At 42.9% G+C, this 25291-nt stretch overlaps 1 protein-coding gene across 1 annotated transcript in view; it reads right to left on the reverse strand.

Annotated features, from left to right (window-relative positions):
- The window catches only part of DST (dystonin), a gene marked incomplete at its 3' end in the record, with an annotated part of 320121 nt that overhangs the window by 282892 nt on the left and 11938 nt on the right, over positions 1-25291 (reverse strand). Inside the window, exons 3-4 of the mRNA XM_081998014.1 lie at positions 20798-20986; positions 1858-2065 (exon numbers count right to left, since the gene is read on the reverse strand). Coding sequence (XP_081854140.1) covers positions 1858-2065; positions 20798-20986 — 397 coding nt within the window. The remainder of the gene's footprint in view (positions 1-1857; positions 2066-20797; positions 20987-25291) is intronic.

A 25291-nucleotide genomic window follows, 5' to 3' on the forward strand; every position in this document is an offset into this window, starting at 1 on the left:
AGCAAAATAAATCTAGCTGTATGCACCTTTGTTATAGATAAACGCCTTTTTCCTGTAATTTTCTGTATTCGATGAAAAAACTCAGGTGTTATACGAACTAAGACCATTCTTCACCCGACCACAAAAACAAAATTGAAAGGGCAAAATAAACCGAAGCGTCAAATGCAAACGCACATCGAGACGCAAACCACCGCGCCCGCATCTCGCTCGAAAAAGAGACTTTTCAGCCCAGGCGAGCGCGTTTCGCCCGCTGGTGAGGGGGAGACGCTGTCTCCGTCCACCGCAGATGCCGCCGACGCCCGTTCCCCCCCGGCGCACACCCCGCAGGGGCTCGGGGCCATCGATCCCCCCGCGGAGCCGCCCCGCGCCGGCAGCCGCCGCGCCCGGCGAGGCGAGCGACAGCCTGGGCGGCGGCAGCGGGGCGGGCTGCCCTACCTTTGTATCTCTCCAAGACATCCTCGTAGGCCTGCAGGTACTCCTGCTCCTCGGCGTAGAAGTACGCGCCGGGGGACAGGTAGCCAGCCATGGCCGGGGGCTAGCCCTGCCGGCTCCCCTGCGCGGCTCCAGGCGGCCGGTAGCCTCGGGGGCGGCGCAAGAAGAAGCCCCAGGGCTTGCGGGAGGGCGCTGCCAGCCCGGCCGGGGAAACGCCCCCGCCGGCCGCTCGGGTTTCGGTAGCCGCCCCTCGCAGCGTGGAGGGGGGCGGCCCCAGCCCCACACGCTGAGGTACCGCCTGAGAGCCGGCGAGCTCTGCCTGTGCGGCTGGGGCCCCGAGCCGCCTCCCGCCCGCCCCCCCGGGGCCAGGAGGGTGGCGGCCGCCGGGGCGGGGACACCGTCACCCTGCGGCGCTGGCGCTGAGGGGCCGCAGCACGGCGGACACCGCCGGGAGGGCGGACGGTGAGAGCAAGGACCCCGCGGACAGCCCCCGACGCGGGCAACCGGCCACTGCGGGACACCCCGCTATCCAGGGGCGGGGCGACGCGACCCCGGCCCCGCCGCAGGTGCTATCGCCGCTCACCCGCCTCCCGGCCGCGTCCCCACCGCGCCTGCGCCCCGCGGCCGCCACCGCCACTGGGCCCTGACCCCGGCGCCGGGCCCGCCGCCGGCGCGCCCTGCCTCCGGGGGGCGGCGGAGAGCCCCGCGGCGGCCGGGCAGGGCCAGGCCGGGCCCGGCCCTGCGGCTGCGTTCAGCGGCGGCCCGGCGCCGCAGAGCTCTACCACTGCGTCCCCCGCTGCCCCCGTCAGCGCCGTTACGATGCCTTACACCGGGAAATGGTGTCCCGGGAGGGGACCCGCACAGAAGGAGGGGCGGGGGGGAAGAACAGTGTCCCCGGGGAGCACGGAGGGCCGCCGCACCTTCCTGGGGTTCGTTTACAGGCGGTTTCCAGCCTTTGCCGGGAAGCAGCAGACCTCCGCCCTCTTTTGGATACCATTTGTCGCCGGGCCGCGGACCAGCACCCGCCCGCGTCTCCGGCACGACCGGGCGGCTCCGTCCCGGTCCCCGTCCCCCGCTCCTCGCGCGCAGCACCGGCCCCCCACGGACAAAGGCCGGCGCCGCGCCCCGCGGAGCCCACCCGGGAAAGGCGGGGAGCCCCCGCGGCCCTCCGGCCGACACAGCTATCGCTGCTACTGCGGCCCCCGCGCCACGGACGCGGTGTTTCCCGTGGAAGCTGGGCGGGCGCACCTGCGCCGGTTTCGGCTCGCCTTCCCGCACGCATCAACTCACCCAGGCGGAAAACACAGCTAAAGAGCTCAGTCACCGCCCGGAGGGGCCGCGTTTGGAAAGGCAAGGCCCGGGGAGACCCTGCGGCCCCCGGCCGCCCCCTCCCTCCCGCCCCGCCAGCCCCCGGCCGCGCCTTACCGGCGATGCGCAGCACGGCCCTCTCGGCGGGGTCCAGCACGGAACCGCCCTGGATCTTCCGCTTGGACCGCTCGTGTTTGGGCAAGTTCCAGGGCAGCGTGTCCCCCGGCGCCGGCGATACCGTCCCCGAGCGCTGGCTGAAGTCCTCCTCGTCGGAGAAATCGGCGGAGGACGACATGGAGCATCGGTAGGACGCGTTGCCGGAGCTCTGCACGGGGAGACGGACAGACAGACAGAGAAGGAGGGTGCGTGGGGAGCGGCTCGGGACGCGGGGCCTCCGGTAGCACCGGCGAGTACCCGCCCCGTGTGGCGTGGGAAAGCATCTCAGGGGAAAAGGAGGGGAGGGGGACGCCGCTCACCATTGCCCTGAATTTGGGGGAGGGAGGGAGAGGGGTACGTGTGGGGAGCGCCGAGGGTGATCCTCCAAAAAAGAGCCGTTCTTTAGCAGGAATGCATTTGGGGGGATGCGTGGGGAGAGCCGTGGCCTGCGACTGGGCAGCCGGCTCGCAAGTGAGCCTCCCGCTCCCCCAACAATAAACCCAGCAGCGACAACAACCACTAGGAGGAAAAAAAAAAAAAAACAAAAAAAAACAAAAAAAAACCCACCCTTCCGCGCTACAAATCGATGGCGTTTGGCTCCCCCGCCAGGACGAGGGAAGGGTTTGCCGTCACCGAGCCGCCGGTGACATCGTTCGCGTTAAATCCGTCTCTGGGAAAAGACCCACGCCCGCGGCCCGCGCCGGGCACCACGGGCGGCTTTGCTCGGGCAAAAAGCCGGCCGGCCTCGGCGAGCCGGCTGCATGGCCGTTCGGAGCGTCCAGCCAGCCAAAAAAATAGCGCTTGCAGAGCCGTACGTAAGCGCTGATGCGCAGCGCGGGGGTAGGGCTGCTGCCATTTCTGGCTTCCCTCCTCAGGGTGAAGTGGGGAATGGAGGTGCCTGAACCATAACGTTTCGGCACCATGCTGGGAATTTAGGGTACAACGTTATACGCAGGTTATCGGGGCACGATGGGGGGCAAGACGCTATTTCTCTTCCTCTACATTTTCTGATTGGAGAGATCTGTGGTTTCTCGGGGGCACCTGACTAGAAAACGGTGGGTTTAATTTGTGATTTCATGAGGGAGCTACCGTGAGAGTCTTTCAGAATTGTAACCTGATGCTGATCCAGGTATGATGATAATTTTTGAGGTGTATGACTTAGTATGCCTTGTTTCACAGACAGCCCTCATTCAACCCATTGAGACTCCAGAGATTTTTTTATACTAAAACTGCTATTATTTTAGGCTTGTCTTGCAGCTTTTTTTTTTTTTTTTGAGGGGCTTAAAATGTGCCTTTACTCACAGAAGAAACTTGTCCTGCGACTGAGATCTGATAAAATTTGTTGTTGCTGTCTGAACCATTCTACTGTTGGTTCTCACGGGGTGGACAAGTAATAATGAGTCATCATGATTACACTGAGGGGTATTCAACCCTTTTTGAAACACAAAAACCTGCATAATCCAGAGTAACAATGTGATGCACAATGTACTATGCATAACACTGCCAATAACCTACAGTTAAATAATCAGCTAAATAAGAGGGGATCTCTTACTAGTAGTTGCTCCTCCTGACCTCCTTCACTTCTGTCCCAATCCTCTTTTCTCCTTCTACAGTACTTCATGATGAAGTTCAGAAGGGGAGAGAGGGAGGGAACAAATACATTAAACCAATTAACTGAATTCTCATTTGCTGTGTTGTGATGTGGAGAGAGCAAGAGGTAAGTACGGAAGAACAGAAACATGAGATGTCTGATCCTAGCACTGATTGTCTTTGTAATGAGCTCCAGTGCCGGGAATATTTTGCTACCAGTTCATATAATAAGCTAAAACTCTCTGTAGCATCTTGGAAAGCAGGATGGTCACAGGCCAGTGCCTTCCTGATGGGAGCTGGAAGTGCACAGCTTGCTGCAGGGCATGGAGGGCACTTTGCTCTACCAGGTTGGGGCTAACAGGGCCCCTGATGTGCTTAGTCAGGGATTAGGTTTCTTGTGGCCTGTCCTTAGCTCCAGGTTTTGCTATAAAAGAGAAAGTGTCCCCTTTAATCCCAGCTCTGAACATCCTGCTTCAGGCCTGTATCTTCTATTGGCTGCTCAGCAACCCTCAGTATCTGGAGACAGATTTTGCCTTTCAGTTCCTTTACCTTTTTCATTTCTAGTTTATAATATGAACATTAGAAATAGCACAGACACAGTGTTGTGAGGGTGCCACAGTGATATTTTGTTAGTATTTATGTAGCAGCTTGGAATATGCAAGGACAAGGTACAGTAGCAGTTGTTACTGGAGCTTTGAAAAAAGATCTCTCAACTCACAGATTTATCTTTGAAAGTACTCTGTAATTTTTATCCAGTAGGGTTTCCTTTTCTCAAGAGAGGCCTTAATAGCCCATTCTTATTTTTTATAACAACAATGCTCCTATAGTTCTTCCTACCCTTAGAAACCAAAAGCACTGTTGAGTGATCATTCCATATACACCACTGAACATATTCCCCATACTGTCTATTAAGATGTCAGTTTTAGGAAAAAGGAGACTGTCCGTCTGGTCGGCTGTGCTACAGTGCTGGAAGATAAGCTATGTGAGAAGACCCCACTCCCACATTTTTGAGAAATCAAACTGAACAGGCAATGGTAGGGCAACCTTTGGCATCTGTGTGCATTAAAACTAGCTATCCTCTATTAAATTGTCCTTCTACCTGACTTAATGCATGCATTAACAAAATGAATGAACAAAAGCCACTTTAGCTTACTAACTCTTCAGGAATCATGTTATCTCGTTTTCAGAACAAAGTAGGAAGCTAGGAAAGGAATTTTTCATAATAGCAAAATCTAACAAACTCACATCAAAGAAATGCCTACTCCTAACTGAATTACAGTCTACTTTTTTATTCAGCGTGGAGGTACTTCTGAGTTACGTGAACACAGAGCTATTGAGCACATAGTATTTTTAAGAATCTCGACTATTCCAAAGATGTCTATAATGGAACTTAACAACTGCTTTGCTTGAGTAAATTAATAGCTTTGGTAAGAAGTCAGTAATTGTTCTCTTTTTACTGTTCACAACATGCTTACCACGCATTCCACTGGATTGTTTGTTTCTAGAAAACACGTTTTCCGTGCCATAGCTGTAAGTCCCAAATAAGCATTCCATTATTATATCAATATATTAACTGGTTTTAAAAAATAACAAATAATGCAGAACATCTGTACTATCCTGAAAAGTGTTCCTGGCCAATTACGACAGCATGTGAAAAAAAAAAAATCGGTTATATCCCATTAAAATCAAAACATGTAAGGCTCTTATGTTATTTTTCTATAAAGCACATTGCTGTGTGCAAGTGAGAAACATAACTGTTAATACACAACACTTCTTTGTGTTACGTGAGCGAAGCGTCTTTTATATCCACTAACATATTGATCAGACATATCCTTACTTAGCCTACTCTGGGACTTAGCAAGGGTCAGGGCTTGACCCTTCTTAGCTTGGAGGCCCATAAGGTCACAGCCCAGATGCTATAGCTGCTTATTCTGTGCCTCCGATTATGCATTCCGTCTGCTCATTAGCCTAAAGACTGATCTGTAGCCTCTATTGTTGATCAGCGGGAACTGTTGAATTTGCATAGTGGTTATGCATATAACAGCTTACGCACTGAAGCCTGTTGGTCATACATAAGCAAATCTAAGCGGAGTTTTGTCTGCATTCAAACTACAGGATTAAACTTCAGTACCACAGGGGGGTGCAAACTGCACACGGAGTCCTCACCGCTCTGTCTCGGGAGGCAAAGTGCTCAGGACAAGCATTTAGGAGAGCAAAACTCATTTCTGCCAGGGTCTAGAGTTTCCTCTCTAATCTGGTGATTTGCAGCAGCCACCTGATTGTCAGGCTTGCTACTGGGCTATAAAAGCAAGGTGGTTTCCAGTAATGGGGATGATTTCAAAGAAGTATTCCGTATACTTCTTGTAAGAGGGATTTGGCCAAGTGCCAAGGCATGATTTCCTTTGAGGAGGGAAAGGACTCCTTGTCATAGGTGAGGCACTGCAGAAGATCGGGTGGAAACTAGGTAGAAGACAGTGTAGCTAGAAAATGGTATAAAGTAAGGCACAACACTATGTGTCGGATAAGCCACCCCTAAAAAGGATCTGATACCCTCAAGAACACCAGCGGGTTCTGCACTGTCATTGCTCAAGGCGGAAGCATTAGCAGAGATCAGGTTTTAAACTCGGCCAAGCAATCCAGCTGGCAAAAGCTGCCGAGAGGCTGATACCCAATTATCGTCATAATTGCCAAAAATCCCCAACTGTATGACACATCGGAGATTGTGCTAGGCAACTGAATTCTAATCAAATATCTTGTACTTCCATATCTTATCTTTGAGAAGATTTTCCAGTGCAGTGAGTCTTTTCATGCTGGTTTTTGGAAGCTGTTGGGAAGGACAGATCAACACTAACTGAAATTTAATTTTCAGTTTAGTTATGAGTTTTTTATATTTCACTTATACTAAACTATCTCAGAATTCCTGGAATACATTTTCTTTCCTTTCATTATGTTCATTGTGGGCAATGGATAAATATGAACAGAAATTAGTGTTTGAATCGTGGTTTTACTGAGTGTGCTTCAACAAAATTCCTCCTAATTTAGAGTAATTTAGAATATCAGTTGAATGTAACAGGCTATTTTTGTCCTTTAACATCCCAGATTGAATGATACTAAAGTAGATCAACTTTTAAAGTAAAATATCTTAATAAATTTAAGACAAAATCTAGGGCAACTGAATGTTCCCATTAGTAAATCTTTACCACTTTAACCTGATTAGATGATAATGCAATGCAGACTACAAAACATCCAATGTATGTAATCAGGCTATGTGAGTCCCTTGGAACTGCATGTTGTCAGAAATGATCAAAATTCAAGAGAGACATACAAATGAAAGTACAAACAAGGACAATGTAAAACCAACTATGCTAAGCTTAAAAAAGAAAATCTACCAGTGGAGATGCAGCCATATTAAATAAGTCTTTTTCTCTGGTTCTGTGCCAGTCATTTAAGAGAACATCCATGCTCAAGAATGCCTACGTTACCAGGACATACAAACATAACCACAGAGTCTCTGGGTTTGTATTTAATGTTGTAAAGCAATAAGGAGAAAGCTGGAAGGCAAATACACTAAATCTGAAACTCCTGAGCATCAAAGGGTCTGATACTATGCTAAACTATCTTCTTCCGAACAGTTAGGCTTTTCCAACATGAAGACAAATTACTGCTTTGTAGAGAAATTTTACATTCTTTGTTTGTAAAGGTAGGAGAAGATGGAAGTAAGCATTCAGTACTTATTCTATCCCATACATTTTTGAGCCTGTCATAGTATTTATACAAGAAAATTCTGATCCTTTCATTGGCTTTCAAAAGGAGAAGGAATCTCTTCTGGATGCTACTATCGCCCTACTTTGACAATAACCTTACGGAGGCAACTTTCATGAAAGAAGTAGGTTATTTGAGGACATGAAATTTAAAATGGATAAAGGGCTAGATCCACCTGGACACTGCAATACAGCTTTGTAACATCAAACTACGTTTACTGCATAACCATCTACTTACACATCTAAAACTGATGTCATGCAAAACTGAGTTTTTGGTAGGAACAAAGTAGTCAGAAAAAAATGGTCACCCAGAATGATGCAGCATCTCATTCTTCAGGGACATAAGACACCACCAAACCTTCTCCTGAAATCGGACCTCAGTCATCCGTTCATAACAGCAGAGAGCACTAGTTTCTTTTGAACCATGAAAGAAGTGAAGCAGCTATTTGCCTTTTCCTTATTGTCTTAAGAAGCTTGAAGCCTAGCCTCAAACCTTCATCTCCCAGCAGCCAGCCTGGAGATTATTCTGCAAGAACCTCCTGGTTGTGGAAGTGGTACAGGTTAAAAAAAGAGTTCAAGTTTTCCTGGTATGGAATGAGAAGAAGGAAGAGGGAGCATAGCACTCTGCACCAGAGCACGCAGGGCTCTCTGTGAGGAGAAGGAGATGCTGGGGTCCAATCCCTGCTCCGATGACTGCTTATACACTCTGCTTTAAGTACTAACTGGGTAAAATATTGAAATAGTCCCTGGATGAGACACGTGCAATAGAGACAACAGAAACCACAATGCAGCTGGGGTACCAATTCTGTAGGGGTAGACCAAATTTCAAGTACTTACTGGTCTGAAAGTGATACCATCTTCTAGTAGTTAAAAAAATAAATTAGTGACTATTACGCTACAACAAGTAGAGTTTCTGTTTATTTACTTCATGTATTGGTGATCTCTTTCAGGAGCAGAAAGTTGAGAGATGCTCCCCATTTGTAACTCCCTGTTAACTGTGAGATGAGCTGAGGCACCAGATACTGTCAAGATAATCTCCACAGATCTCAGCAACTTCCACCGAGGAAGACTGCCATCATAAGAGAAAAATACGGTGTTTAAAGTGTGTTGCTGTGCAAGGAAAACCTGCTTATTGTTTTTTCTTTTTCAAATGAATACGTTGAAAAGTAAGGCATACTTCATTCAGCGTAACCAAGACCTGTATATAAGTGGGGCCAAGTCACATTCAGCTTAAACTAGCCATGTTGTGCCAAAGCTACCAGTTCTCTTGAAAAAGCTGCTCAGTAAAACTGTGCTAACAAAAAAGTGGGTTCTTTTTGAATGTCCCTTGAAAATTAATAATATCATCAACATGACAGCCCTGATATGTTACATATTTAATCCATTCCTTTATTCCTCACCTATTTCCTCTATTTAGTTTCTCCATATGAATCGCAGGATTTAATCTTGAAATACCTTACCTATGTAATAGAAGCCAACAGAAATGTACTGAAGATTTTCCAGATGGGAACATAATATTTTGTGCTCTGAGTATCTGGGAAGCTACAGCATGGGATGTAGGTATTTTAGTTGAGTTTTATGCTAAAACCATCAGCAAGATATAAGTTCTACTTCCATTATAATTTTCATTACCTTGTTTCAAAATTAATGCTTTGTAGATATTAATACCTAAAATGTCAGGATTTCATGGTCTTAAAAGTTTGAATTATTTCTGTAAAAGAAATGCATATACCTTGGATGACTGCTGTATGTAACTGTTGCAAAAAAAGCTTCCCATTGCCTAAAAACCAAAGTTTTTATTCATTTTTAATCGCAGCTATCTTGCGTCTATTCAGATCCCCCTAGTCTGCCAGACACAAAAAGATTAACATCAGAACAGCTAAGGTTTGAGGAAGGCACACAGAGTTTTATGTGCTTACTATGCCTACAAGGCCAACCATGTAACAGAGGAAGAGCCTGGAATAAGAAGTCATCTAGCTTCAAATATTTTCCTCAGCCTTCTAAACTCATTGTAAATTGTATTCTATTATATATATGTTTTAATAGCAAACCAAATTACTCCTGCCATGAAAGGTTTATCAAAGTATGAAAACACTCTGGACATCAAAGAGCAAATTAAAGTTCTAAGTAGCTTTTGAATCTCTTATGGGCACAGGTTGTTTTCAAGAAAAAAATAAAAGGAGTATTTAGAAGAATTTTTAGAAATGACATAATGAAAATCTAAAACAGTGGTATTGATATTCTGCTTTTAGTAATAACCGTTAACATTCCTGACTGATAAGTTTCCCTCCTTATAGAATTAAACATTTGTTTGTTCTTTTCAAACTGTTTCAATCCCATGTTTTAAAACAAAGTTTCAAGACTTGATCCAGCGATCCATCAACATTTAACTATTTGAAAATATTCCCTGCCCAAGTAGAGAGCAAGATGGAATTGATCTTTTTTGAGAAGAAGCTAGACCATAGACAGTCCTGTGTTAAAAAAACTGACATCACTCCTATCCGTGGCATCAGGGAGTAAGGTTGAATCTGAGAGCAAGATGATGAAAATATCCAGTAGTTATTTGTAAATACTAAAAAAATATCCCAGTGATCTTTTTTGAGAAGACTCTAGGCTTTGGGATGGGTAGTTGAAATATGAATATGCTTAAAGCTAGACATAGACAGTCCTGTGTTAAAAAACTGTCCACATTTGTCAGAGTGGTAAGTCTTTGAGATATAAATATCATCTCCTATCCGTGGCATCAGGGAGTATAAAGTAAAGCTTTTAAGTTTGGGTTTGATCTCACTCTTTTGATGAGAAAGCTGCTCCAGAACCAACTGCTCTCCTGCTTACAAGTAATCTTCCTCTAGTTGCCCCCTGAAACTTATTCCTGGTCTTTTGTTTTTTTGCGACAACAGTGTTCATTTCCTTAGATATCTTTTTTGCTCCCCTAATGCATTCATAGCCTACATTGTACCTCCTCTCAGCCCTTTTTGGTTTTTGCTGAGGAAGTCAACTTCTTTTAAACTCTCCTCATCTGCTAGTAGTCCTTCTTTGCAAAGTTAAATAGTTTGATTTAATTATTCCTAGGGCCTGGTGATTTTACCAGATTTTTTTTTTTTTTTTTTTAAACTAAGCCATGTTTGAATTTAGACCTCAAGACTCTCAGGGGTCTTGCAGCTGCCAGACCAATACCCCACCATCACAGACTGACCAAGCAAATTCCACCCTCCCAGCTCATACCTCTGGTCTCAGGACACCTTACCATCCCCACCAAGGAGCTGAGCAGGATCCTTCCAGCTTGGAGATACAGAGGCAAAACTAACCTTCCCATCTAATAGTTACCTGCTCTGGTTGCGAGTTGATGGCAGCGCGGGCAAGAGGCATGGAGAGCAGGGGAGGGCAGGCAACCAGACCGTTTCTTTTATGCTCTCCGTGACTTGCTCGGCTGTTCTTAGCCAGCAAGGGGAAGGAGCTGTACCATCTGAACATGGAGAGGACAAACACCGGATCCGGCGCGCTGGAGGAAAGGGCTGGAACAATACACTGGGACTGACAGCCTGAGGGACAAACACAGGGACCAGCAGAGCCTGGGAGCTGCAGCTGAAAAGCGTTCAAGGGAGCAGCAGACTCTGTGGATAAAGACTAGGGGAGAAATGGACCTGCAAGGTAACAGCTGGGACTAGTAACCATCGGTGCTGGGGAGAGCCATGAGACTCATGCTGGCATGAGACTGGGATTGCCTCAGCAAGAGGCTTTGAACGAGGTACCCTGACGAACGAGGAACTGCATGTGAGGAGAAGGTCTCTGAGCAGAGACCCAAGAAGGAACAATGGAGTATGCAACCAGAGGCCACAGGGAGACACAGAAACTAGAGACGGGTTGAACAAGCGCCTCAGAGCAACAAGATGACTGACCAGGTGAGCCTGGGAAGGGCTGTGCAAGGGGTATGACGTGGAGGAGTGATGCAAGGACTGGCAAAGTGAGAGGAGGAGAAGGGCTGAGGTCGGCAGAGGAGTGAGGACTGGGCAGCGAGGAAGGAGCCAGCGGTGGGGCAGAGGCACGTCGGGAGCAGGCTGGAGGAGACAGGGCAGAAAGAGCCACGCTTGGGAAGAATGAGCACAAGAAGGCACATCCCCTAAGGAGCCTGGCAGGAAACGGAAATTTCGCCCCAACTCCGGCCATTAGCAAGTACCTGAAGAGTTCCTCTAGAAAAAAATACGTCTTCCTCTGTTACTGATTCTTATGGAGGAATACACACACTGTCAGTCTCTCCCTGAAATCCAGTAGCAGAATTTTCTGTGTTGTAGTTCAAGTGTCAAAACCTGCCGCTGAGCCACACAATGAAGCTTTTGTTTTTTAAGTTTACTTTTTTAACAACAGTAGGAAATTAAACACAAAGTTCTTGTTAATATACTTTTCTTAAGGTTGCAAAGTCAAGCACTAAAATGTTACCAAATCCTGGATTCAAGGCTCACCATGCAACCTTAGTTCAGTCTGTTTATTTGTACACCGTGATGCAGTCATAATGATGTGACTGTATACTATTGCATCCCCAGTGTCTTGCTCTTACTTAGTGCAACTGATGGGTGATATTCACTCCATAAACAGTTGTTCAATATTTTATTTGTCATCCTCTTTCCAATGGGCAGCCCCAGAACTTAATTTGTTTCATGCTATTCAAATGCTGGTGTGAAGAAAAAATTATTATTTCATAGACTGTTTTGTGGTGTAGAAGTAAATTTGACTGCTTCATGAATGCTAATGGTCTTTCCTATTACACAGCAGGCAACCTGAAACCAGGACATTAATTTTGATACCTAGGTCAAACTGAGATGCCAGGGATCTGATTTTTAAGAGTTGTTAGAATTATCTATCAGCAATACTCGGACCACAGCATGCATGGAATTCAGTGGTGAATGGCAGCTTGAGAACTTTTCTAAACCCACTACATGCTTTGAGTATAAATGGAAGATAAAAATGTTTTAAGCCAGTTGTTCAGCACGTTCACAGAGACTTTATGCCCACCCTTCAATCTCCAAGGCAGCACTCACTGCTTTTTAAAGAAATAAGAGATCCTCTCTCTTCCTGCCACCTCCTATTTTATACATTTACACACTTTACAACTTCTGCAGTAGAACTCCTACACATAAGAGTCATCCTAAGAGCACTTCCATCCTGTAAATGAATACCGAGTACATCCTGTGAAAAAACATCATACAGTTAAAGTCGATGTGACAATGCAGATGCATAACCAGCTGAATTACAGCTGCATGTGTAACCTTAATTCCAGCATGTCCTAATGTTTGAATACTTGCCTTTGCCAAACTATTCTTTTAACATAATACCCATGTGCAATGTTATATATAAATACGCATGGATAAGGGAGTCCCTTGCTATATAAAGATGTACTGTTCATGTGCCACAGTAGGATGTTACACAATACAACTCTGAAGAGTGACTCCTGTGGCAGCAAAGGAAAAGGAAACATCTGCATTTAGACTCTATAATTACTACACATCTATGAGACAATTACTGGTCATTTTAAGTTGTGCAGACACAACCATCATAACAAAATCAGAGCTGATTAATATTTTTTTAACCTGCCTTCAGCTACTGTACAGAATTTACTATTTATGATTACTTACATGAAACGTTTTTTTCATACAATTAAGATCACTAGCACATGTTAGCAGTTGGGTTTATATTACTACCTCTCAAGGAGGGACACTGGGATTTTGAAAAAGAAAAATTCTGAAGTTAAAAATTTAATTTCTCAGTAAGGCTATGCTGCATACAGGCAGTATAATTTTATCAATGAACGCAAAAGCCCAGCTGATACAAATCATGGCAAAATGACAGCGGCAGAAAAAAAAAGTATTAGACATTTTTCAAGCCAGAGTTTTACAGCTCTATTTCTTCGATACAACAGTTAAAGAATATTTTATCTCATTCACTTCTAATTTAGTAGCAAGTTAGCTTCAGCTCCAAGGACCAATATGATGCAAACTCAGGTTTATCATAAAGCTACTACAGTCTGAACAAAAATGTAATCCACGGTTTAGAAATGGCAAACCACCATACTGGCAAGTGATGTCGAAGGTGTTTATTTGATAGTAAGCACTATTTTTACATCAAAAAGAGCGTAATTGGCTATGCTGCTTGCTGCTTTTTTTTTTTTTTGCCACCAAGACTAGCTATGCTGCTTTCTTTTTTTCTGAGCTTGTAAAAGAGAATAGAAGTCAAAATCACATCCTACAACAAAGATTGCTGTCTTAGCTTCATGCTGATGGTGCACTTTGACCCTCTTTCAACGCTTTAGATCAAACTGAGCCAGGCTGGTTTAAGCTCTCATACCATTTTTGGGAAATTAGTATTTGCCCTGGGAGTGAAAATGGATACAGACAAAATAAAAATTGTATGGAATCAGCTTAGACAAAACCTGTTATATTAGAGGGCTTTGATGATTTGAAACTGTGTATAGAAAAATAACATGCTATTTGCAACCGCACAAGCGTGAATCTAAGTAAATACACACTCAAGCATGATCATGCCACAGGGACAATTAATTCAAATTACCTTAACTTGCCAAATAACAGCTAGCAGTGAAAAGTCAGTTAAAATGCTCGAAATGTGGTTTTGTACTGTTACCGCTGTGCTTATTTCTATGTATTTTACATATATGTGCCATCAATAATTATTAGCACTATTACAATTAACTGTTTCTTTTGCGCTGTGCTTAATAGCTGTAATAACTCATCCGTAGGGAAAAAAAAAATCACTAGAAAGACAACTCAACAGTAATTTTAAATCTAATTCTTAACGCGTTACCGTTGTATTTTAACAAAAAGTAGTTTTAAAGTTGTAAAGGCATCACCTCCCTGGCCTAGTGAAACTCATGGCAATGCACCTTTAAGAAATCCCTTCAAAAATCTGAACTGCCTCGGAACTGGGCAAAAGAAGGGGAAGAAATGGGCAATTGCTACAATGCAGTAGATGAGCTGCAGGGTGGAGAGGGAAGGGCAGCCAAGAGGAAATCGGGAACCGGCAGCAAGGGAGGAGGTCACAGAAGCTAGCAGAACAGCGGGAAAATGAAGTCTTTGTGCAAAACTGTTTGTGAAGAGTTTATCGGTGAGGAGCTACTTGCTATAAGAAAAGGAATAAAACACAACAGTCCAAGAAAGAAAAAAATCTCCATCAATATCCTTTGGGTTTTAAAGCAAAAAATGTAGTCCTTGTTTCCCTTTTTATATTAATTCACATGCTCCCTGCATTTCTTCATTGTGGCTGTGCTCAAGTTTTCCTGAGAGGACACACGCGTGTGTGTGTGTGTACATGCACGCGTGCGTGCAGAGTAGCTGACAGCTTTGTCATATGTTTTGAGAATATTAATAAAATGTTAATAAAAATGCTGAAGGTGAAAGATGACATGAGAATATTTTACCATATTTGCTTCTAAACATGATTCACAGGAGACACAATCCAACACAAGCAGCTGTCTCCAAAAGAAAGTAGGTATGAATGCAATCTATAGATTAAATAGCTAATACTTGGAAGTAACCAAGTCTTGTGCATAGTGATGAGTAATTTTTCTATGTTATCTATATTGGGTCATTCAGATATCAGATGAAGTACATCATGGTATTGGAAAACTACTGAATAACACCAGAGTAAGAATAAATGGAAATTAACAACATGAAATGGTGATTACTTAATGAGACATATCAAAAGCTCCTAAAAAGCCCCGTAGAACAACTTCAGCCATATGAAAAATTGCATCTCAAGTAAGCTAAGTGTCAACTCATACGCACACTTCTTCTATAAATGATTTGGTATCAGATGTTTAAAAAACCTCCTACGTGTTTTTCTTACAGAATTGTAATACTGTTTTTCTCGTAAGTTTTAATGCTTAAACACATAAACATAAAAACTAGGATAACTGAGTAAGACCATGGACGGGACAGCTCATGGTTTTGCATGCATTAGAAACTGATTAACTTTGCTTTCAAGCTTGCATCATCAGTGCAAGCTTCACTTCAGCCATGGGAATAGTCTCAGTGCAGCCAAATGATGCTGCTCACATGAGTAGATTTTTTATACGCGTCCTTCCTTCAGACATCTGACCTTCCTCTCCGTTCCCTTGTAGTGACTTGTAGCAATTGCTGCACCCACCCATAAGGAGTTAAATTGCTTCAGCAAATGGCAGTCTTTAAATAATTAGAAACACATTCATTGGGAGACACTGAGGGAGCAGCAATCCTCCTGAGATCATCCTGAATAATCTTTATTTGTCATCAGTTTATTTTTCGTAGGTGTCCCGGTTTCAGCTGGGATAGTGTTAATTTTCTTCCTGATAGCTGGTATAGTGCTGTGTTTTGGATTTGGGATGAGAAAATGTTGCTAACACTCTGATGTTTTGGGTTGTTGCTGAGCAGTCAAGGACTGTCCATCTTTTCATGCTGGGCTGACAGCGAGAAGGCTGGGGGTGCACGGGGAGCTGGGAGAGGACACAACTGGGACAGGGATGGCCAGAGGAATATTCCATACCATATGACGTTGTGCTCAATATTTAAAGCTGGGGGAGCTGGCCAGGCAGGGGCTGCTGCTCGGGAACTGTCTGGGCATCGGTCAATAGGTGGTGAGCAATTGCATTGTGGACCACTTATTTTCTATATTCTTTTATCATGATTATTATTGTTCCTGTTATTTTCCCTTCCTTTTCTGTTCTATTAAACTGTCTTTATCTCAACCCACAAATTTTACTCTTTTTTTCCCAATTCACTCCTCCTTTCCATTGGGACAGGGGGGAACGAGCAAACGGCTGTGTGGTGTTTAGCTGCCTGCCAAGTTAAAGAGCAACAGCAGGTTACTTCAGAGATACTTTTTTTTTTTTAACACTATTCATTAAATAATCGCCTTAATATATGCTGTCACTACAGTCCTGGGACAAAACAGACCAGTATATTTGGATGTGTAAAGTACAACGCTTTTGAGTAGAAACAGGGATTTCACATTTTGAAGTGAAGAAACCAGGTTTATTTATGCCCCAAGCTCTTCAGTCTCCTCTGCTGCACATCTTACAGTGATCCTGTTACGAGAAACGCAAGAGCAGATTTTGTACTACATCTTATGATCTTCAGTAACACTTGGTGGCTGCATGAGTTAGGCACTTCAGGAGCGGCTTCAAACTGTTTAACAATGGAGATGTCAAAAGACGCTGCTTTGACAGCATCTCCTTTCAACTATGTATTTAGACATACAGATGAAATTAGAATTTGATGCCTAACTGACCCCACAGTTCAGGAGCCAGATATGTTTACAAAAACTCAAGGCCATCTTTTGGTTCCAGGACAGCACAGGGAAAAAAAAATATTAATAATTTGCAGAGTTTTATACTTTTGCTGCAGAGCAGACCACTATTTAAAATATAGATAGTATTTGCAAGATGCTTGTAGTAAAACCCCCAGTTTAAAATTTGCCCTGGAGAAGCATAGCTAGACAGCAGCAAGCTCACCACAGGAGACTTGTGTGCATCCTTCCAGACCTTTAGAAAACTTAACTACCTGATTCTTGAAGGGAATGACATGTAACACTCCTTTGACTCGCATGGAGTCGTGCTAATTTAAAGAACACGGTTCTGTTTTTTCTCAAGAGTTCTCCATTGTGTTCAAAAATTCAAAGCACGCTTCAGTAATAGGTATTTGTACTCTCCTCGGCATGAAGTTGATGTGAAACTCTTAGCTATAGAGAATGTAAGGACAAATAATACAGCCACCAATGAGAAGGTGACCTACAGGGCACAAGATATAACAACGTGCTGTAACAGGGGTAAGCTACACACCATTATGTTGATGTTGCACTGCAGTAAAATGAATAAAATACAGTGAAAATGGCTATGAACTCTGTCTGGTAAGGATGAGTATTAGGATGATATGTATTTAATGTCTTCATTAATGACCTGGAAGGTGTAAAAAAATAATGAAATTTTCAGAGAAAACTAATGTTCTATTTCTGCAAACATCTGCTCATGAAGATTTTCAAGGGAAGCAATTATTGTCTTCAAGCGGGATTCAGTGTGTACTCCCATACACACAATTACACCTAATTTAGTTCCAATATGACCAAAGACAATACTGGAAAGATCTCAGATTGCTACGCAGGAAAGGAGAAATAATCCAAGCAAATTCAGATAATTATATCCGTGGCTAGTAAAATACAAAACAAGATTTAGACACAACAAAACCAACCAAATACAAAGTAGTCTAAATTAGTAGGAATAAGAAAGCCTGGCATCTAAATATCCAACAAAACTTTTAATGAAATATCTGAAGTCTGGGGCAACCCCCGGTATCAATACAGGCTGGGGGATGAAGGGATGGGGAGCAGCCCTGCCCAGAGGGACTTGGGTGTCCTGGTGGATGAAAAGCTGGACATGAGCCGGCAATGTGCACTCGCAGCCCAGAAGGCCAACCGTATCCTTGGCTGCATCCAAAGCAGCATGGCCAGCAGGTCGAGGGAGACGATTCTGCCCCTCTACTCTGCTCTGGTGAGACCCCACCTGGAGTCCTGCATCCAGCTCTGGAGCCCTCAGCACAGGAAAGACATGGACCTGTTGGAGCGGGTCCAGAGGAGGCCACAAAAATGATCCAACGGATGGAACACCTCTGCTGTGAGGACAGGGTGAGAGAATTGGAGTTGTTCAGCCTGGAGAAGAGAAGGCTCCGGGGAGACCTTATTGCTGCCTTCCAGTACTTAAAGGGGACTTAGAAGAAAGATGGGGACAGAGTTTTTAGCAAGGCCTGTAGTGATAGGACAAGGGGTAATGGTTTTAAACTAAAAGAGAGTAAATTTAGACTAGATAGAAGGAAGGAATTTTTTACAATGAGGGTGGTGAAACACTGGCACAGGTTGCCCAGAGAGGTGGTAGATGCCCCATCCCTGGAAACATCCCAGGTCAGGCTGGACTGGGCTCTGAGCAACCTGATCTAGTTGGAGATGTCCCTGCTCATTGCAGGGGGGTTGGGCTAGATGAGCTTTAAAGGTCCCTTCCAACCAAAAGATTCTATGATTCTTTATATCTTAATAAAGCAAGAAAACAGGCTAACATATTTTAAGGCTGATTACTCAAAAACTTCCTGGAGCAAAGGAAAATCTTTCCATAAGGCTGTTTTATAGTTACTTTGGAAATACTATTCTCTCTTGTTAGAAAACAAGGACAAAAAAGCACGATTAGGAAAAAAACAAGAAAAATGATCAGGAGGAGAACTGTTTTATGAGGAGAAATTATGTCTTCTAGTTAGCAGACATCATACGTCTTTTTTTTTTTCAAGTGATGACTAAGCAGGATATGGCCATAGCTGCCTACAAATATTTCCATAGTGTAAACACCAAGACAACAGATGATTTATTTAAAGTCATTCAAGTGGGCAGAGCTAGGAATAACAGGAAAAAATAATGGAAAGAAATTATGCAGACTAACAAGAGCATTTCTGGCACTGAATCATGTAAAACTGTACAAAGATAAAGGCCAGAAATCTCATCTTCGAGATGTTGATACTAAGTGGAACAAAGCTGCAACAAGCTGCAGGATGGACGACATTGTGACTGCACAGAACTTCACAACGCTGCAGTGATTTGTCATGGCATGAACCTTACTCACCCTGTCACCATGGCATTAAAAATACGTTCAGAATAAATTACAATGTCCATGAGAAATGAAATTGGTGACTTATGTTTTCTGGATCATAGTCTAATAAAGATAATGATTTATTCTTTTTTGTAGAAATGTGAGTTCATCGAGGCTGTAGAGTGAAAGGCTATCAAAATAGCTACATAACGTTGCATAAAAGATATACTCCAAAAGCAATTTCAACATAGTGACATAATGGTGACAGCACTGAGAGAAGTTTTCTCTAAACCTGGGATTTATTATTGTTTCAGTGATAGGTCTTGTCAAACACAGCATAGACCCATGAAATGATAGGAAAGTGAATGTAACACTGCACATTTGCTATTCTTACACTCTCTTTTTCTTTGCTGGGCCTGAAGTCCCTCGCCTATTACTGACTTTGGAGAAGATCAGGGCTTTCTTTGCTTCGCTAATTCATTCTTCAAAGCCTGTTTTGCTGCTTACACCATTTCCACAGTTTTAGCTCTTTAATTCATCACCACTGATGCTCTTTTTCCCATGTTGATAATCAGTGGCAGTTGGTAACAGCCTCAGCAATTACAGGCAGGCTTACCCTTGGCATAGGCCTACCATGGAAAAAATTAAGAAAAATCAGAAAAGAGAACTGAAAAAAATGGAGTGGAATGAAGAAGAATAAAGGGGATGATGGAAGAGATGAAGGAAGGACAACAAAGCGGGGAAAGGACCAGAAGCAAGTAATGAGCAGAGGGAAGCCTGGCGAAGGGCTGGAGACCTAGTAAGAATAACAGACACAAAGTAGTCTAGAGAGCAAGATAGGATGGGAGTGAAAGGGAGATGGTTGAGGAGAAAGGAAGAGCAGATCCTTTACGAAGAGCAGAAAGCAAAATCCATCAGATCAAATTAAACCATAGGGAACAGCAGCAGAGTAAAATAATACGTAGAAGCATGAGAGAACAGAGCAAAATTGGGGAGTTGTGAAATGAAAGCAGAGAAACAAAATATATCCACTAAAAGGTAAAAATTCTGGCAATTATTGGCAGCTCTGGCTTGCTTTGCACAAGTTTCTTGCTCTCTCAGGCATGGTACTTCCACTAGGGAATGCTCTTTCTCAAACCAACTTCAGAGCATACTGATAATTCTTGGTGCTCAATTAACACAAATCTAGGAAGGTTCAGTTAGGTTGGAGCAACCCTGAGATAATCTTTTTTAGGGTATGCTCAATAGCTACCTTTTTAATAATACTGGCTTAGTAGAAGTAGTTCAAGCCCCTCAACATTGGCACAGATACGTTAGTCATCAAGCCATGAGCTCTCATTAAAAAGAGAAATGCATTACGTCTGCGGGGTATATCTTCACATGCATTTACATTAGGAACTGTGTGTTTCAATGAATTGTCATGTTTCCTCACTAAAAGTAGGTTATCAATATTAAAAGAACTGTGTGTAGATCAAGTTAAGGAGCAAAGAACAGTAAGACTTGATACAAGTTTTGTTGAGCAGAAAGACTGTAAATACTGTATAAAGCAGGAGAGACCTCAAAGTTGTATCTAGTAATGAGATTTAATATAAATTTGGTTCAGTACATAGAATCTCTGAGAAATCTAATTGAGTGAGGAATTTCAATAACTTATAGGTGTGCTATAAAAATCTGTTAAGTAATATCACTATAAAAGTATCAAATGAAATGTCTTATTTGACTAGTGACTATAGATTGAATATTAAAGAAAAATCAAAATCAAAAAAACCTTCTTCAGAACCGGAGTTTTTTGAGTTACCGATCAACATTAAATACAGTCTGACAAACTTATATCTAGACTCACTGAACATGAGAACTGAAAAAGTTTTTAGAATTAGAATTATATTACATGCCTCTATAATATACTTTGAGTGCTACTTATCCCTAAAGGTAGCATACTTACAGGTTTTCGAGTTGGGGTAACTTGAACAGAATGATAAAATTCTGGTTGAACTCGGCTGCTTTTCTTGATTTTTCTTTTTCTTACAGAAGTTTCCTGCTCACTTAGGTGGTGAGCTTCCACTATAGGTTGTGTTTCCTCAAGGCGAGGTGCTACGCGTCTTCTGGCATGACGAGGACTTGATCTAAAGCCCTGTAACAGAAAAAGCCATCATCGTGTTTGACATCTCATGGAATGGACCCATGTAACAACAGAAAAATCATACAGGAACTTAACAATGACTTGAGGTACAAGCATGCTCATCTTAAATTAATATTATGTTCACACATACTGCATGTAACAATAAAGAGACATTGCCAAGTGCTGTTAATATCACATTTGTTTTATACTTCTCAATTATACGTATTATTGACACAGCTAGTAGCAGTAACTCCTGTTGCTTTTCTTTGTAAGCTCATGCTTTTAGTTATTTATAACTAAATACTTCTAATTTAAAATTTATAATTAAAATTTTCCAGGTTAATTCTTGGCCTCATGAGAAATTGTTTCAGGTAGCATGAGCTGAAAAGGTGCATTTTTTCCTGAGAATGGAAGTGAAGAAAAACTGGTAGCTGGCAACACTTAATTATGACTAACAGTTCTTTTTAGGAGTTCTGATGCTGCTAGATTTGGGAGGAGACCTTACCATTTGGAATAAAATAATTAAGACAGAGTGCTGTCTTTTGCTATATCTGAGAAATACTCATGTCTAATTGGCCAAATTAATAAACTTAGGAAAAGCTGCCCTTCACAAATGCTTTTTAGAGGCTTGCTGTGAAAACCTCTGAGCATCATCCAAAATGTCTCATAGCCTTACAGAATTTCATTCCTTTAATGGCAACGCATATAGTGCTAGCCCTGTATTGCAACCTGCAGAGCATTTACAATGAGCATTCACTCATTTCACTGAGCCCCCTCCATATCAACCATCATGAGTACGCACAAGCCTGGCATGCATCATTTGTACTGAATACAATGTTGGTTGATATTAAACTTGGCCAGGTTGTAAATAAGAGTTTCATTCACTTAGTCACATCAGCTTCCAGAATAAGTGAGCAAATCTATGTCCTTTATGACAGTCTGCAGTTTAAGAACTACATTCGCTTTCAAAACCAAAAATAGATGCAATAATTCCTAATTTTCTACCTTCTTCTCCCTTCTAGTAAAATATCTCTGCTGAAGTCCTTACGCGACAAACCCAGCACTCAGAAATGGCTGGTCCATATAAAGAAGCAAACTTCTTCAAGGTGAGATTTTAGCAACAACTGCAGAAACCTATGCTGTGAATCTAAATATCCCAAGTTCCTGCCACTGAAAGCTAGTTGGAGCAATACATTTCTATATGAAGCTGCTGTTATTTTTTGCCCCTTCCCTTAGCTTTTGGGTTTGGTTCTGGGTTTTGTTTTGTTTTGTTTTAATTAGGAAGTCAGCATAGAAAAGTTAGTTATGCTAAAACGTTGTTATGTTGGTAAATTGAAACAATCGAAAGTCAGATGTATGGCTCTGCAAATTTGATTTACTCCTCTTAATGTTCATGAGACTGGAAGGGAAGAGAGCTGCAGTCTCTTCTGGGCACTCAGAGAGACAGACAGCTATTTTCATTATTTAAAAGTGTGCTCCATTAAGTAAATATACCCCTTACATAGCCCAAACACACGAACATATATTTACATACACATGCTATTAATTGCTACAGATACACGTTGCATGCAACAGATGATGTGAAAAGGGTGAAGCATCATGCGAAGTAACTTCCAAGGAGCAACCTTCTACTCCAGGACACTGGACAGGAGGGACAGGAACAGAGCCCAACTCTACTTAGTCCATCTGGGAGGTTCACGTATGTGGTGCACCAGGGCTATGAAATACACATGATAGAAAGATATGGCCAAAATTTCCTGAATCATTTTTTTATGATCCCTCCTATTCTATTGAAGCAATGGAGTTGTTCAGACCACAGGTAGGGCCAGACTTTGACTCCCTGTATCTTAATGGCAACAGGACCCTGTGCGTTTCAACCAACGCAAGCAGCGTACTGGAAGCCACGGCAGCCAGCAGACCTGCATGGATTTAGGAAGATCTCTAAACATTCAAATATGTAAATCTGTGAGATACTCTTGCCACACTATTGCAGTGAGAAAAACTATTGCCCCGTTTTCTTTCTACGCTGTGGAAGAGCTAACAGATACTTTCAACATATCATTCAGCATGATATTAGGACTGTTCAGGATGACTGAAACATACAACACGGGGAGCCTACTATTACGGAGCTTACTTCTTGTAGAAATCTTCTTTTACAAAAAAATGTTAGTGTGCATCAGGGATTATTCCATAGTAAAAGAAAATACTCCTAAAGAGACCAAAATACCCATCAAATCTATTCCAAGTTTTGAAATCGGGAGAGATTTTCTAAACGTTAAATGCATTGATCCATTTACAGATGATGGCTACTGGCCGGAGCCTGGTTATATACCCTGTGCTGCAGCTGCTCCTTCACTATGCTCCCATCCCCATTAGCTGGATAAAACTCTTTGGGAAAGTATGTTTATGTAACAGAAGAATTTTGTAGAAGCTAAGCAGCTCTAAAAGTGCTTAGAGACGCATGCCAAGTAGGGATTTAAGTATGTGGGTCTCTCTAACAGAGTGACTTCACCTCAAGATACTTCCAGGTTTACCGATTGAGTATTATGCTTCGATACAAAAAAGTCGCTTGTGACTTCCAGAAAAGTCTGTTTATAGACAGTGCTTCTCCTTCATATCTTACATATTTTTCTCTTTTGCTGTTTTTTACTAGCAAGAAAATGCGATCGTTATCTCTTTAAGAGCTCATCTGCTTCTGTTTGCTGAAGCTTATTCTTCACTTGAAGTCATAATCTGCCTGCAGTATCGCAAATGCTTGCTCGGGGGAGGATTATAATGTGATAAAGGCAGAGGGTCATGATTTCAGGTGGAAAATTTATTCCATATCAACAAAAATAATGGTACAAGGGCAAAGTCCTGAGACCAAAACCCGAAAGGCTTACTCATTCCTGCAATGAGACTTTGCCAGAACAAAAAACCCAAGTCTGGAAAATTTGAAAATTTGGTAATCAAAAATGAAGTCAGGAGTCAAAAGGGATGTAACCTATGGGAGCTGCCACTCCTGTGTTCAGTGCAAGACTAGAATGGCCACTGATTCCTTCTCAACAGTGAAATGAACAGATGCTCCTTGTGTCATCTGTGTTATTTATCCTTCAGCTGAACCCAAAATTGAAAACGTGTCATACCATTACAGCAATCAGAATTAAAAAAAAAGACGAAAAGGACACGAGTAACTGTTTGGTAAAGGGAACGCTATTTTATATGTTAAGCTAGTACTCACAGGAGAGCAGAAAAATATTACAAAGTATTCAGGGACGCACAGTACACCACCTGAGACCAAATCACTGAGCAAACACTAGAGATTTTAAAATCGTGCTGGCAATACAATGAGGATGCCATGACACCATTAAACAATTTGTAGTTTCCCATATCATGTGAATGCTGTGTCACTGGACAGTGACAAACCTTTTCTGGTTCTTTGCATTGAGAGTTGTTCATTCCCTGCTGCCTGACTCATTTATATGCCTGTACAATTTTGACACAAGGCAAACCAAACAAATAAGATTTCAAATACATATTTTTAGAAAATCTGTTTTCTTCTAAATACTAAAATAACTGCACAAAGAGCACAAAATTTACACTACAGAGTATTTTTCCTTAAAGAAACAACTCAGATGACCACCGGAACCAGTTTTAGATCACAGAGGAAGACAAGAGGCAAACAGGGATTATCTTCTCTCCAAAACCATCCATGCACATCCTCCTAGTTAGTCTGTGAAGAGCGATGTTCCTAACCATCCTCTACAGCCAGTGGGAATAGGGAGGTGTCTGCAGAGGCCAGTGCAGAGCCAAAGCATAGTTCACCTACTCTCAAGGGAGCTCTTCTGTCCTTGGAAGGAGGCTGGGGAGATCAGCCTCTTTTAGCTGAAATTCATCTTTGTGAATTAATCCTTTTACATCTTCTCTAAAAGTGTTTTCTTTCTGGAATGAAGTGTGGTATTATTGAAAGGACCTGTTGTGTCTATCTTTACACCCAAACCAACAGTGAACGCTGCAAGCCTGGGCACTGCGTGCCAGAGCGCACAATCCACTGGTTGTGCAAAATGACTTCCATGGTAAGAGGTTCTGTGAAAAAAATACCTTCTTATCCAGCCAAGTTTTGACTTTACACCTCTGATTCAGTGACTGATTTCTTGTGTATAGAAACACAGTGTGGGATTCCTCTGACCAAAGTTCAGCAGATTTCCCCTCCCTGGTTTCCCTTTTGAGCCACGGAAATCAGCAGGTTGGATGAACCATTCCCTAACGGCACCTATTTCTCTCCATCAGCCATGAAGGGAGCCCAAGCTGACTACTTCACTCATAGACATCTATACT

This window comes from Phaethon aethereus, assembly GCF_964289735.1.
Source record: "Phaethon aethereus genome assembly, chromosome: 3".
NCBI lineage: Eukaryota > Metazoa > Chordata > Aves > Phaethontiformes > Phaethontidae > Phaethon > Phaethon aethereus.